At 39.5% G+C, this 15,465-nt stretch overlaps 1 protein-coding gene across 1 annotated transcript; it reads left to right on the forward strand.

Moving 5' to 3' along the window:
* The first annotated feature begins 3,525 nt into the window (after window positions 1-3,525).
* On the forward strand, window positions 3,526-15,156 carry CCR6 (C-C motif chemokine receptor 6). The gene is made up of 4 exons (XM_054820233.1): window positions 3,526-3,594; window positions 6,815-6,919; window positions 9,998-10,074; window positions 10,907-15,156. The coding sequence occupies exons 3-4, from the start codon at window positions 10,066-10,068 to the stop codon at window positions 11,990-11,992; spliced, it is 1,095 nt and encodes a 364-aa protein (XP_054676208.1). The 5' UTR covers window positions 3,526-3,594; window positions 6,815-6,919; window positions 9,998-10,065; the 3' UTR covers window positions 11,993-15,156.
* The last annotated feature ends 309 nt before the right edge of the window (window positions 15,157-15,465 follow it).

A 15,465-nucleotide genomic window follows, 5' to 3' on the forward strand; every position in this document is an offset into this window, starting at 1 on the left:
ATTGGTGTGGTTAGTGGTTACACCCTGCTCTATGGTGTAGAAGTAAAATGAGGGAGTCATTGTCTCACTGAAGTGGCCAGCCTACCCCTCCAATTTGTCTTTACGATTGGGAAAATCACAGTCCCTGAGCTGAAAAGCACATGTGGCATCTTGGTCCACACAGGCTGAAAGAAATCTTTGAGTTGTACCCAACCAACCCAGGGACTGCATATCATGCAGGCACAATTTCAAATTCCGTTCTTCCATTTCAGCATTTGTGGGTTTAGGTGGGAGCCAGGTTCCCAGATGCCTTAAAATTTCCATACTAAACAACCAATTGCATCATTAGGTATATAAGCACCTTTTAAACTCTGTTTTAGCTCTTACTCAGGCCGTGAAGGCTACTGCTGTGGAAAGAGAGGTGACTGGGGCATTCCACGGCGTGGGTCTCTTGTAAAAACAGTCATATAAAGAAAGTACAACTCTAAAAAGAAATCAGGTCAATGAATTCAACATACTCAGGTTGAAATGTCAGTTCTTGGGAGTATAGACTGATGACAGGCTTTGAGAAACTACTTTGGTAGTTATTTCAATGAGACATGAAACAGAGAGTGAGCAACTGAGCAAGCAAGAAAAAAAACGTTACCACAACGGGTATGGTCTGACTAAAGCACCAAAAACATAGAAATTATGTCAGCGATGGCATATTTAACTCTGCTTGTCTCTTTGCCTCATGTTTGCAGCATTTCTGATATGGAAACTCACTTGCCCTTTACAGGCTAATGTAAGTTGGTGATACATTGGCAGGCAATTCAGCAGAACTTTCTTGCAGGGCACAATTTACTTCAAAAAGCAGCAGTTACATGGAAACATTTTGCAATATTTTGTCTTCTTTATAGCAATACATTTCATTTAAAAAAAAAATCAGATATACTTTAGCAATAATCTGGTTTTAAGCCTTTCAGAGTAGCTGCTATGTTAAGCTTGGTATCACAATGACATATTGTGTAAGTGTTACAGTAACATGGGCTTAGTTTCATGGATTTGTTGACTCAGATGGGATCAAAGGATGTTGTAATAGGTACTTCTCATATGTAAATCTGCACTGGGCAGGGGGGAAGGGTTTGCAGGGGACAGGGACAGGACGGGATGACACAACACAGGAATGAAGCCGCTTTCCCCCTCCACGACCTCAGAAAGGACGTTTATAATGAAAGCAGTCTCTTCCCACTGAGGAAGAGAAAACGTCTGGGTGATGCACAGCTGTATGCAAAACATTCCACAGGCCGTGAAGAATAAGGGACTGGGACTCTCTTTCTTGGGATTTCAGGAACAAACATGTATTTTCTGGTTCATAGAATAGTTTCTTGTGGGCAGAGAAGGTAGATAAGTGAGATTACAAGTGCCTGGCATCTTCATTCAGTTGCTCCTTGGCAATACAAGGATTGTATCATTTTGTTCATCACTGTACAGGTTCCTTACCTCTGGTGTAACCTTGGGAGATGCTTTCACCAAAAATGGTTCTTAAACCTCTTTAAAATAAGCACATGAAGGGCAATAGTAGGAAATAGAACAACACAACATATTTCAGGTAAAAGTTCTTAAATTAAAGGAGTAAAAATGATAAGAAATTCTCTGCTCAAGTTGTTTCTTAATGGAAAAAAGCACGATTTCAATAAACCATTTTTCCTTCAGAATGCCTTTAGCTATCCCAGAAATATGTTGATGAAAAATTGAAATATGTTGATTGGAAAATGCTGCTCTTATGTCTCAGGGGAGTTGTTGTTCCCAATCCTTTTCCTGTCTAGGCTTCTATGAGACCTTAGACCACGGAATGACAGTACTCATTGCCTACTTTCTCTATCCAAAGATAGGAAACATAATCTGATTGGTAAACTCAAACTACAAAAGCGAATAAAAGCATGAACAACCGTATAATAACTCACCTGTGCATCTAGGTGCTTTTTCTAAACTGAAATTTTTGCTACACAAAGTTCCATCAAAAATCTGACTTTTTTTCCTTAAAACTTTGTTTTCATCAATATTTTCTCCAGGAAAATAAAATATTTTTAACCTGCTTTTCTGAAGCCAGTGATTATCAATAGGAGGACACACTTACTGCTCTTTATGCTTCTTTCTGGAAGCCAGGCCAGCTAGGAGCTAGACTGATTCTAGAAAGTGATGCTGCAGTGAAGCAGAGGAGTGCTCTGAGTATGACTGTGCTCCTCCTTCAGAAATTCCATGTTCAGTCTGAGAAGAAATCACTTCTGAATCTTTACCATTTTCACATGACCAGCAAACTGTTTCAGTTTTTAGACTCCCTCCATTTTCAAATTAAATAGCAAGTGCATTGGTGGAAGAAAACTGGTGGATTGTGAGGTTTTACAAGTGCAATCATGTCTTGGGCTAGGGGCAAGACCTAAACACTGATTATACAGTTCCTCTCCTTCCCAAGTGCTCTGTTTACAACCCTTACACATTTAATCTCCCGAGCCCTATTTGCTCCCGTGGCAAAAATCCTGTAGAAGGCCTTTAGGAAGGCTCTGTCTTCTCTAACTGGTTTGACAGAGGTGATCAGTTAAAACATTGATGGATGCCAGTCAATGTGGGATGGATGTCAGTGTTGGGGTCATGTTATTTGAATCCCTGACACCTCATCATGCATGAGGAGGGCTGCGTCTGACACGAGGGGGTAGGCAGTATCAGGTGGGAGTGAGGCTGAAAATGCAAGCAACAAAGATCAAAGGGGAAGGAAGTGAGTGGTGCTGCAAAATGTAGTGCTGGAGAGAAATTATGAAGACAACAAGAGATGGAAGTAAGAAAAATCTAGAAAAGCTGAACAAAGAAAGAGGAAGAAATAGGGAGAACAAAAAACTAAATACAGAAATACCACAAACCAGAAAAAGTATGTTTGACAGGGAATGAAAAGCCAGATGCAAACAAAAGAAGGAAAGTCTGAAAGAATTAATGAGAAAAATATATTGACAATATAGGAAGGTAATGTTAAAAAAATAAAAATTAAGTAGGTAATGTAAACAACTTGAATTTAAATATATAGTTTACATTTTGTAGTCTGAAAGAATGATGGACACACCAGAACCTCAGCTGATGGCTGGATTTTTGAATCAGATTAGACTGATGTAAATTTAACTGAATGAATGAACATTAAAGCAGGATGGAACAGCATGGGGTGGGGGGCTGGGGAGTGGTGTGCTGCCTGTCTTTTAGAATTAAAAAACCTCAACATTCTGAGCCATTCCAGAAGAAACATGTGGATTCTGGAATAACTCAGATGGTGGTTTTGTTTTCCTTATCTTTCAATATTTTCTTTCCTTAATTAGTGGTGGCAGAAAACTAACTTGTGGTGAGATTTGGCAAACCACAATAACCATATTAGCTAAACGAGAGTAGGTTTCCTTTCAGAGCTCTAACATATGAACAAAAACTAACTACTTGTGAGGGCTTCATTTGCATAACATGCCGATTTTCAAATAGTCGTCTTAAAAAAGAAAAAAACCCTTTCCACTTGCCACAGCGTGAAGGTGAAGCACAAAGTGTCTGCAAGGAAGACTGTCTGGGCTTTGTAACTGGGTCAAAAGAAAATCTGCTGAGAAGGTAAGTCGGACTAGTTACCTTGTATTAATTTTGGCATTCACCTACATGGTGAATTTTTCACCTTCTGGAAGACTTTTATTGATGCTGAATATTGAATATGTTGCAGGCTAAAAGCACAAGATACATTTAAATTAGAAAACACCTTAATATGCAACACAATGAGCAATAGTTTTTGTAATGGACAAGTTAAAATTCTGATTTATCTTTTAGTTAACCATTAGTATTCTGATTAACCTTTTAATGACTCTCATTCCATGAAATAGTGTTGATAATATTCCGCTGCTTCACAGGTTAATCTGTTAGTATTCCAAAAGTAGGTCGTTTGAGACAGATGCTGGAAGCTGTTACTAGCAGCAGAAGAGCTTGTTTGAATATGGACTACAGTCATCATGGGCTTGGTTGGTGATTTGAAGTCACATCCATTTTCGTAACACAGAGGGAATTTCTACTTCTATTACTGATTATTTGCTGCTTACATGACTGCCATGGGCTAGGTTTGTCTTTGTGTAATGAAGTTTGCTTTGCAAGATGCAGATCTATATCTTCAATCCCAGAGTTATGAGAAAGAAGCACTTAAAAGGGCCACAATGAAATATCAGTAAATCCCTTTACTGACATAGAATGTGCTCCTACTCTGAATTTGCTGGTTTTTAACAGGTTTGAGCCTGTGTTTCAAAATGTCAGCCACTGTGAGGAGGAATCAGTGATTTGCTTCAGACATCATTAAGACAGAAAGCGAGTTCTCTGTAAACAGGATCTAGGCTTTCATATATAGCTGTTATTACAAAAAGTATATGCACCTCAGCTTATCAAGAGTAAATGTACTATTCCTTGCAGCACTTGAGAGACAGGCGATTTAAAAATGAAGCTTGTGTTTTCTTTCCAAGAAACTCCAGAAAATACCTTATAAGCCTCATCTGGGGCCCAAATCAAGTTAATTAGATGATTTCCATTACTACATTTTGACATGTAAATAACAACAAGTTAGTGAAACAGTACAAAAAAAGTCGTTAAAAAAAAGTAAAAGCCCCTCTTAGCAAAGGTTAAAAGAGTGGCCTGAAAACTAAGTTTTAACACTGGAAATTCTTATGAATTATGAAATAAATAATACAGTGAAAAGTACTTCACAATTGTGATTAAGGATGTCTCAAAACATTCACAAGGTCTGGGCACCCTGCCAATCATTCTAATGTAGAAACCCAAAATACAGTGCAGTTGTTTAGCACCTTCCACCGCATCATTGCTCATGCACCCTTCCCTCGCGCACCCTTGACTCTGTGCTGACCTCTCACATTGACCAACAGCTCAGCTCTCCTTGCTCACCTTCACAGGCCAATTAAAACATAGGTGTCCCTCTGCCACTGCTGCAAGTCACTCCACCTGGTCTGCATCAGGCCGTTAAGATACATTGCTGAGCACGGCGGCTGCTAAGAATACAAGAACTGTCCCACAGCCCAAAGGTCCATTCAGTGCCATGGCCTACTTCTGCAGATGGCCAGATGCAGACACCTGGGGAGAAGAACATCTGCCTCATGACTTGTCTTTTGATATCCTTGCAGCTTTCAGGAATCCGACTTTTGACCATTGCTGCACCCTTATCCTCTGACTGCAGCTGCTAGTTCGATTTATCAATAGACATTTAAAATGGAGATAATCTTAGTCTGCTACAATTGTTTCTCTTCGCCTTCTATCTTTACCTCTTCTCTGCACTGAAACTCACACATCTTCTTTCCTCCATGTGACTGGACTTTACCAAACCGTATTTCAAATGCTCAAGTACTTTATGGATTTAATCATAACGTTCCCCAGATCTGTGATGACAGGGAATGGTTTAGTCCAAACAGCAATAAGGAGGCCAAACTAATCTTACAGTGAGCACACTGAAGTTATTTGAGTCACAATCCAGATAGATTTCACACTTTTTTTGCTTTGTGTGCATCAAACAGTTAAGATTGCTTTTCAGCAGTAACAATTAAACCATACGTGCACTATGTCCACACACACACACACACGTATAGGAAAAAATGAGGGTGTTTAAGTATCTCTGTGTTGTTCTACGCAATTATGTTGGGATTTTGTCATAGCTGAAGTCAAGGTCTTGAATACTATGAAAATCAGCCATCAAGAAAATGAAATGTGCCAGCTTAAATGATTATGAACCATTATGACATGATACCTTAAATCTACCAAGTCACATTTTGACACTATGCAGCATTTTTGTTTCATTCACTGGTGTGGTTAGCGGAAAGCAGCACCATACTTAAGCTGCAAGGGAGTCATTAAAATCGTGATATGCTCAGTTTTCAAAACAAGAAGAGCGTGACATCTCTATCATCCTGCATTTCTTTAGGTCCAGTGTTCTATTAATTTAGTCATATCTTACAAGGCTGCCTGTATTAATGCCATCTGGTGTCTCGAATGAGATCACAGAATGCTACTGAATGTTCACACACACAATGTCTAAAATAAATGTTTGAAGGGGTTTTTTACTATTTTTGGGGGTTTTTTTCTGCTAATGCAAACATCTAAGTTGCCATCAGAAACCAAGGTCTGGAAAAGAAACATTTATAGCTTTTAAAATTCAGGTTTTTTAAAACGAAATATTTTCATTTCTAGTTCCCACTAACTTTAACAACAGATGTGAACAGCATGCGCACAAACAGAAATGTTTGTGCTAAACAGGCAAATGCAATTGCATTTTCCTTCTTTACGTGGGCATTTGCCTATTTTGTGTTAGCAGTTCAGGCAAAACACTTGGATAATGTGCACCTTGACATATACCAGATTATTATTTTTTCTTCATAAACCAGCTATTGTTCAATTCAGTAATTAACACTTGTCTCAGTTTTGCAGTTCTACCATAGGTGATCTTGTTGAGTTTAATGATTGAAGTGCTCATCTGCAGGACATTAAGTGCACCCTTTGCAAAAATAAGCTGCCATTCAAGATGTGTTCTGAGCACAGTGACAATTAGCACCCTACTTTTTGTGATTCTAATGAGACCCTGATTATTTAAAAAATAATTTCATTACATAGGTAGCCTAAGTAGTAAATGACTTGCCTCCAGCTTATATGTTTCCAGCACAGATAAAGTCAAATATTTCCCTTTACGTGAAGAAGCAGGTTATTGTTATTGCTTGTCAGGAGGAAGTGGTGATTATTTCAATTTAACTCTGTACCTTTAACGAATGCTGTTATTTCTTGTTTTTGTGAATCGAAGTGTAGTCCTGTTGAGGCTGATGGTAAATGTGTTTGAGGCAGCCACAAAAGAATGTAACAGAATCACACATCCTTTCACCTGATCTTCAGACAATTTTCAAATCTGGTAAGTACTAAAATAAAATAAGTAATCTATAATATATGTATGTGTGATGAATGTATTAAACTGCACACATAAGTAAGAATGTACTTAAAATGGTGGGCAATGCTTAAAAAATACTTATGGATTCCCTCCAAGTACCAAGAATGTTTTTCCTTATAGAAACCTGTCTTTTCCTTGAAATCTTTCTTTATCTATTACTTTTTGTTTGTATAAATCAAATAATGTATTCGTATTTAAGATTGTAATTTAGTCTTACCTTTGTGTATTCACATATTGCTTTCATAGTGGAAAGAAATGATAATGTGGATGAAATGGAAAGATATTAAGCTAAAAATTGAACATAAGTATGTTTGTGTGCACAGGCATAGACAAGTGCCCATAGGTAGTATATAAACAATGTTAGAACACACACCCACACCCTTATATATATGGAAATTTATTTTTTATAATTACCTAATACATTAACACTAAATAAAGCCATAAATACGCAGATTATAAATTATAAAAGTGCCTATCGAAAGACTGTTAGAATGATTTAAATTGAAAAGACCATTGTGTTTGTAGGAGTTCTGATTCAACTTCCTTTGCAGCCAGTGCATCTTCTTAATAACTTCGGTGAACGCTGTTTCAGATTCAGAAAAGGAAATCAGCTCAAGAGATTAAAATCAGACCCTAAATCTGATCTCTGCAGTTCTGGTTTCAGTTTGAGTCCTTCTCTACTGGTCTCGTACCAACAATCCTCAAGAAGCTTTTGCTGGACAGTGGAATTCCTTTGGTGAATAAATCTGTGACTGGTGGTGCCCTTGTGAATTCCTGTAGCGTCAGGGAGAGTACGCAGCTCTCCCGTGATGAGTAGCTGTTTCCTACAGGCATTCTGCTGAGCTCTTCTGAGGACTAGAGAGCCCTTCTTCAGCGCTAATCTGAAGAGATCTCCTTTCTTAGCCCTCCTTGCAGGCTGTAGGAATCACCCTGTCTTCTTCCTTCTACATGTTATACTAATGTTTGGGAGTGGCTTTGGCTAAGTGGAATGAAGAGTGACTGTTTTATGGAGAACAGATGCTGTCAGGCTCTCCTTGTATATTTTAACCACGCATATGGTTATATGAATGACAGATACCTAGAAAGGTATTTTTATTGCAACAATAAAATAAGATTTTCTAAAATAATAACCTAGACGGGTACACCCTTAGTGCTGTCTAACTGAAGATTTACTGTAGCTGCAGCCAAGTGCAAAGGGTAACAGAACCAGCAAGGAAGGGCATGAGTGTCTGGCTGGACGGGGTCAGAGGAGGTAAAGCAACAGATGGAAACTAAACTCGCTCAAAGATGAGCCAGGGACCACAGCCCCAGGTGAGCTGCACAACTCACCTGCTTGCCTTCTACATCTTTGGACTTCTGAGAGACACTTCAAATTGTTTAAAGCTTGCTTCACAAGGTGTTCAAGCACTGTAAGGCTGTCATATTTCTGCAGCTTCTAAAAGTCATATTTGAAAGCCAGCAGAGGAAGCCGAGAGATGGTTAAAGATTTAAAGGGCAGGAAAGCCAGAGATGGTGTTGCTTAAGCAACATCATACAGTACGGGTCTCTATGCATCTGCAGCCCTCTGTTATGAGCCAGCCTCCCCCCATGAGTCATAGCGAGTCTCATCCTCATTAGACTTTTGGAGAGCCTTCAGTCCTTTCCCTCCCCCAACTTCCCAGTTATATCTGGACTGCATCTGCCCCACTTTTACAGATTATCTCTCTCTCTCTCTTTCAAAGTTCAGGTAATTCCCGAACAGGAAGGATTTGTTTATCTAGACTTAAAGTTAACCCATGAGCACTTCCTAATTAGCAGCACAACTAGCAAAAAGCAGAGAAACTCTAGACAAAATTGCCATTCACAGCCTTAGCAAATATGGAACCGCGTGCTGTCCAGTCCCTGCAGTTGCTGCATTGCTGGTATGTGCTGTTCTCACAGGGCAGCTGGTGGAAAGCAGCGGAGGATGGAACTTGTGCAGGGGAATGCTGAGGAACTCAATCTCCTGCCCGTGGGTTCCTGTGTGAGGTTGAACAAGTCATTTAAGCTCAGCTTTGCACATGTGACCACCAGTGGCACGTTCCCCATTTTATCTATCTGTGACTTTGGACTCTGTGGTCTGATTTGCAGAAGTCTGAGCCTCACTGCAACCAGAGTCAATGGATTTAATCATTTACATAACTGAAGTCCTTCACAATGCTAAGCACTCTTAAAAGTGATGTTGGGGGGGGACACACAGATGTCTCAAACGGAACATCTCAAGTGGTACTTACTGTAATGACTCAGTGCTCAGGTTCCTTCCCTGTAAAATAAAGATAATAATACCTCCTCACCACAGGGTGTTGTGCAAATTAATTAATTGCCATTTGTAAAATACTTAGGTATCACAGTGATAAAGAAAATAAATCATTTTCATAGAGTGCAGTCATTACAAAAAGATCTGCGCACTGAACAAAGACAAAACAACACTAGTGCTCAATCTGTGCATATGTTGTATACTATCTTTTGCACTATAAGAAGCAATTATCCTGGGACTCTTAATTTACCTCACTAGTGTAGTAAAAAAGGTCAACTAATGTGATGGTAAAAGTGCTGAGACACACTGATAAAACGCCGGATTTTAAAAAAAAAAAAAAAAAAGTTAAAGTGCCGCATTACTGTTATGGAGTAGTCTAAGGTAGTGTTGTTTATTTGTTCCATATTTCCCTCAATACACTGATTGTCATTGTCATACAGAATTTTAAAAGTAAAATTTAATTTACTCTACTTTCTTGTGGTGCAAAGTCAATGTGAAGTGTGAGTTACTTATTCTCATATATCATTTATTAGCTCTATGAATAAACATTCCATATGTAAGATTGTGTTCTTAATGATACTGGTACAAACCATCCATTTCCCACAACTGCAGAGATGTGTGATTTGTTGAGATGCTGCTGTGTATTGTTGGAAATATAGTTGAAGAGATTCTTCTTTGCATAAATGTTTTATTTCCAATTGTGTTTTCTACTCGTTCACATTTCTTGTGCTGTTTTCCCAATCAAATCTACTTTATTTTCTTTTCAGAAGTCCTTGGGAAAACATTTTGAAGATCTTTTCAACATATTTTTCTTTCTCAGAAGTGTACTGCCAAAATGAATTTTGTAAGTACCTAATTGATAGGCTGTATTAGTACATCAATAAAGCAATGAATCTGGAAGTCCCAGATCTTTGGGGCTGCTGGTCCAAGTGCCCTAATCTCAGGAGTGATTAGCTGAAGAGATGTTTCTGTCAGCAGAGTTCACTGTCAAAGCACACTGTTTATTGGGTTTGGACTCTCCTAATGTAACTATAGGTTTGGTGTCTGTGGTGCAGGTAACTGTGTCTCCGACTAGCCATCCTGGATTGCCTGTGTCAGCATGAAATGTATAACATGCTACAAAAGCCTGTTCCCCTCCTTTGACGGTAAAGGAAGTCTAGACCCCTTCTTCAAATTCAGATTTATCCACTGTAGAGTCTTCTGTGATGACAAACTAATCCTTTCTGCATAATGTATTTAAAGATGGAAACCTTTGGGCCATTCAAAAAGACTATCTCCATGTTCATATTTTAATTAAGATTTTATGAAATTCTCTAGTTAGTTCTTACAAGCCTCCCCTGCAGTGTTAAATACATTTGTAATTGGGGTGTGTGGTGGGTGGAAGCGGTGTAAAACATGTAGTGTTGGAGGAAACATCAGTGCTGTGGACTATCTTGAGATGAATTTGATACAGACTTGAAGCTGAGCCATGGGAAGGACTGAAGTATTACAGTTATCATAAGGGAAATGTCACTTCCATTTCAACTCAGCAAGCCATATAATACTTGCATGCTAATTTTTGAAAGATTTCCAAAGTACCTTGTATTTGTATGACTTTTTGTTATCTATCATCTTTCTACTATATAGAAATCAGAGATTAACACCTATGTGTTAACTGGTGATCTTCTTTTTTACAGACAGAGCCTCGTACCATAGATTATCCATATTATTCAGACTATGCTTCTCTAATCATGCAACCTTGTTCTAAGTTGGAAGTCAGGAACTTCACAAAAGCATTTCTGCCGGTTGCGTATTCATTGATTTGTATCATCGGCCTAGTTGGCAACATCTTTGTAGTGATGACCTTTACTTTATATGAAAGAACCAAGTCCATGACGGATGTGTACCTCCTCAACATGGCGATAGCAGACATACTGTTCGTTCTGACTCTCCCACTGTGGGCAGTGAATTATGCTGCTGACAAATGGATTTTCGGTGATTTCATTTGCAAAATGACCAGAGGTATCTATGCAATCAACTTCAGCTGCGGCATGCTGCTTTTGGCCTTTATCAGCGTGGACCGGTACATTGCTATCGTGCAAGCAACAAAGTCATTTAAACTCAGGGCAAGAACGCTCGCATATAGTAAAGTCATTTGTTTGGTCGTGTGGGTATCATCGATTTTAATCTCTAGTTCCTCTTTTCTATACAGTGAAAGTTACAGCTTCTCCACCAATGAAACCAAAGAAATTTGTGATCAAAGATTTGACAGAATCTCTGATAGCACGATGCTGAAATCACTGCTGCTGTGTATACAAGTTGGATTTGGATTTTTTATACCTTTCATATTCATGATTTTTTGCTATGCATTCATTGTCAAATCCTTACAACAAGCTCAGAATTCCAAAAGAAACAAAGCAATCCGTGTGATCATATTAATTGTAGCTATTTTCCTAGTTTGCCAGGTACCTTATAACATTGTTCTTCTTGTAACAGCTGTAAATATGGGCAAGATAGACAAATCTTGTGACAATGACAAGATAATGGCCTATGCAAAATACACCACTGAAGCCATAGCATTTTTACACTGTTGTGTGAACCCTGTGCTCTATGCATTTATTGGAGTGAAGTTCAGAAGTCATTTTGTGAAGATAATGAAGGACCTGTGGTGCATGAGATACAAGAAATACAATAAACGTAGTTCAAAGACAAATTCTGATATTTATCATTCAAGACAAACTAGTGAAATTCTGACTGACAATGCATCTTCTTTTACTCTGTAATACAATTTGAACAACATTATTACTGAAGGACTCTTCCCACCGAGCAACCCAACCCAGTGTCACGGTGTCTGTGACAGCAAGTCATTTGGGCTTCCCTGCACCTTTAAGGGAGCTCCCACAATCTACAACTCCTTTCAGGAAAAAGAATTAAGATAGGAGAATAACACCGTCTTGTGGAAAATGAAAATCTTATTCACCTCTCTTAACATTCACACTCTTCTAAAACGCACTCTCTTAGAATTATCAGGAAAGTGAAGTTTACACTCCTTGTTTTCTACAGAAAAAAATGTATCATCTCATCTGTCCTACATCACTGAAATATCCCAAAAGCACTAAGTAAATGAATCAGGTTATGTCCAGGCTCATTCCACTTATATTTATGTTGTTTCTGTTAATTACTTCTACCTGGAAATCCTATTTAAGTGTAGGTCTCCACTGTGCTTTTTTTGCAGACAGGTCACGCTGTGACAATGCTAACCTAAAGGAGATGGCATTTTGAGCAAAGCACAGCAAGGAAAGCAAACAGAGAAATGAATAAACAGGCTCAAGGCTGCTGACATAGCTGGGCTTAGGTGTTAGGTCTCATAAATCTTTGCCTGGTTCTACATTCCACGTGGTCGTCGGGAGTTGCTTACACCAAGGCTGAGGCTGGTCAAAGCCAACAGTGACACATCTACTACTAAAGAGAATATTAAAAAAAAAAAAAAAAAGAAAAAGAAAGAAAATTATTCATTAATGAGAACACTGAAATATCCACAGAAAGGTTTTCTGACATCTCCTGAGATTATCATCTGAACAGAGAACGGAGCTTTGCTTAAAAGATTCTTCTTTTCGTTTGGCACAGGATTCAGGTGCTGGAATCCATCAAAGCTGAACATCTGGTGAATGTCTCTTTGTGCAAAGTTTTTCTTTCTGGATGGAATCTACACTCCACTCTTTAGAAGGTGACAAACTGTATAGAACTGCAGTTATTCCAACACTATTTGTTGGAACGTGATCAGTGACAAAACATGATGCATTTCTTGGTATTTAGCTACCATTACCAAAGTTTCCTTAGGAATGGATTTACTAGCACAAATATGTATGTATGAAATTTACTTTATTAGCTTCAGAAATTATTAAGGACTGTATCTAAAAATAAGACCAGAATCTGGCTTAACTCAGCCAGAATTTTTACTGAGTCAGTATTTGACTCACTATGAATATAGGAATATTTATAATGCGATTAATTTCACCCAGCCATGACTTTTCAGCAAATCCCAGGTGGATCTTCTGCTCCTCGAACGAGCTTCACCACACTGTAGCAGTCATAGCGGGATGGCGAGGTAGAGAAGAGCAGGAGCTGGAGGGCACGGGGGCAGGATGGAGGAGAGAAGAGGAGCACCACTGTTCGCAGTCTGCTGAAGTACCTACCAGTCCTCTGCAGTTCTGCTGCAATGGGACCATGAGCCATGATGGTGTCTGGATTTGCTGTTGTGTGGGACATTACACTCCTATGGCTGTGTAAATTCATTCAATTTGCGGCTTGCTGTTTACCTTGGTTGTTTTTGGGTTTTTTTTAAGTTCATGACTGAAGAGACAGTCATCTTTGCAGTGTGAGGTTTTTAAATATCAATGTCAGGTGTGATAAAGATGGCATGTATTTATCGTGACTGAATAGCAACTTATGCAAGAATATGATACAAAATTATGTAAATGCAGATGCATGCATTTGCTGTATATAGCACTGACGATTTTCTGGATGAGAATTCAACAAATAAAAAATGTAACTGAAAAGGAAAAAATCCCCTTAGATCTAAGAGTTTCTTGCTACATGTATTGCCTCAGAACATTCTCTTATTCAGTGCAAAATCTCCCATATCTGAACAACGCAGCGTCTCTCCCTCAGAGGCTGCATGAGGGAGCCTGCCCTAGGGCGGGATGTCCGTGACTGAAGCCCACCGAGCACTACGGTGGCTCTTGGGCAGAGCCCCACGAGGCTCGAAAGCACCCCCCCACCCTCCTGCCGGCCCTGCTGCCATGCCTGTGTTGGTCTTCAGCCACTGAACAACCCAAATGTTGTCCCGATGGCCACCGGGGTGGTGTTGGGGGGTGAGACGGCAGCCAAGGGGCAGTCGCTGACCCTGTCACTGTCACCGTCACCGTCCCGCCGGAGGGGGTGGCTGACAGACGCATGCGCATAGGCGTCGTGAAGCCCCTGGTAACCGTGAGGGGCCCTGACGAGTTGGAACCGGCAGTGGTGGGACATCTGCCTCACGTGGGGGCAACACAGCCTCCCGGCTGCTGTCTTGTGGGAGGGAAAAAACGCCCACTGGAAATGACACTGAGAAGCAGAAAGTGTAGCCATGGTTCTCATCGGTGAGAAGTGTCACAGAGGGAAGGGGAACGTGGTGCATGTTTGAGACCAAAATGGTGCTTGCGGTATGAATTGTGCCGATGTCAGGGTCTTGTGAAAAATCCTACTTGAGGTGCAGCCAAAATCTTGATCACCATGAATGATCATCCTGCCTCTGAGAGAAACGGGGGTGAAGGGTAGGACAGGCTGCCGAGGGGCTGCTGAGCAGGTAGAAGTGCAGCTCCAACCCGCAGGCATACTGTAATAAAAGCCAAGGAAATGATTTCACAAAACCACTGAAAGAGGCTCATGATCTGTTTTTTTAGGCTGCTGCTGAGCAATCACGGTATTCCCTCCTACCACCACCTATGGGTTAGGAGCTCATACCCTCTTTGAAGCAGTCTGTGCAAAATAAACTCCAAAAACAAAAAAACAGGAAGATGTTTCGCCCTTACATTGTACTACAGCGATAGCTCTTAATTCTGTTCTGGGTGGTGTAGTTGCAGATTCTTCAGGCTGAAGAGGGAACTAAATGACATCTTCTCTACTGTGGGCAAATGACCTGGTAATGACATGACCACTAAGCAAAGAGCTGTTCTCTGGGCAGCTTTGAGCATAGTTAAGTTCCTTAAAATGAATTCTCCTTTTTTGGTTGAATGAACTCCATTATCCAACCTGAGTTGAAAAGTGTCTGGGTTTTATTTTAGTCAAAAACCCAAAACCTATTCATTAAAAAGCTATTTTGATGGTGAAAGTTCTTATCCGCCAAGTCAGGACCCCTTTCCCTAAAAACTGAACAACCTGTTGGTTGTACAATTTTCTAGCTGACATTCATAGTCAGTTCTCTTTGGATTGATGGTATTATGTAACCTAAGTGCATATCCTGATGCACCACTCATGTTTTTGATGAAATCATCATCTTCCATTTGTTTTCATTGCCTTTTTATTAGAAATACATAGTGAATTACTGCATTATCAATTTGATCTATATGTAGCAGAGTTAAATCAATGGAATTTAACATTCTTCTATCAAAACTTTTTAAAGGTCTTTTCCAGTTTTAGTATAGTTTTCTCATTCCCAGACATTTATTTTAGTTAATACAAATTAATGTAATGATATATATTTAATCTGTAGTAA

The sequence above is a fragment of the Grus americana genome, chromosome 3, assembly GCF_028858705.1.
Source record: "Grus americana isolate bGruAme1 chromosome 3, bGruAme1.mat, whole genome shotgun sequence".
Taxonomy (NCBI): Eukaryota; Metazoa; Chordata; class Aves; order Gruiformes; family Gruidae; genus Grus; species Grus americana.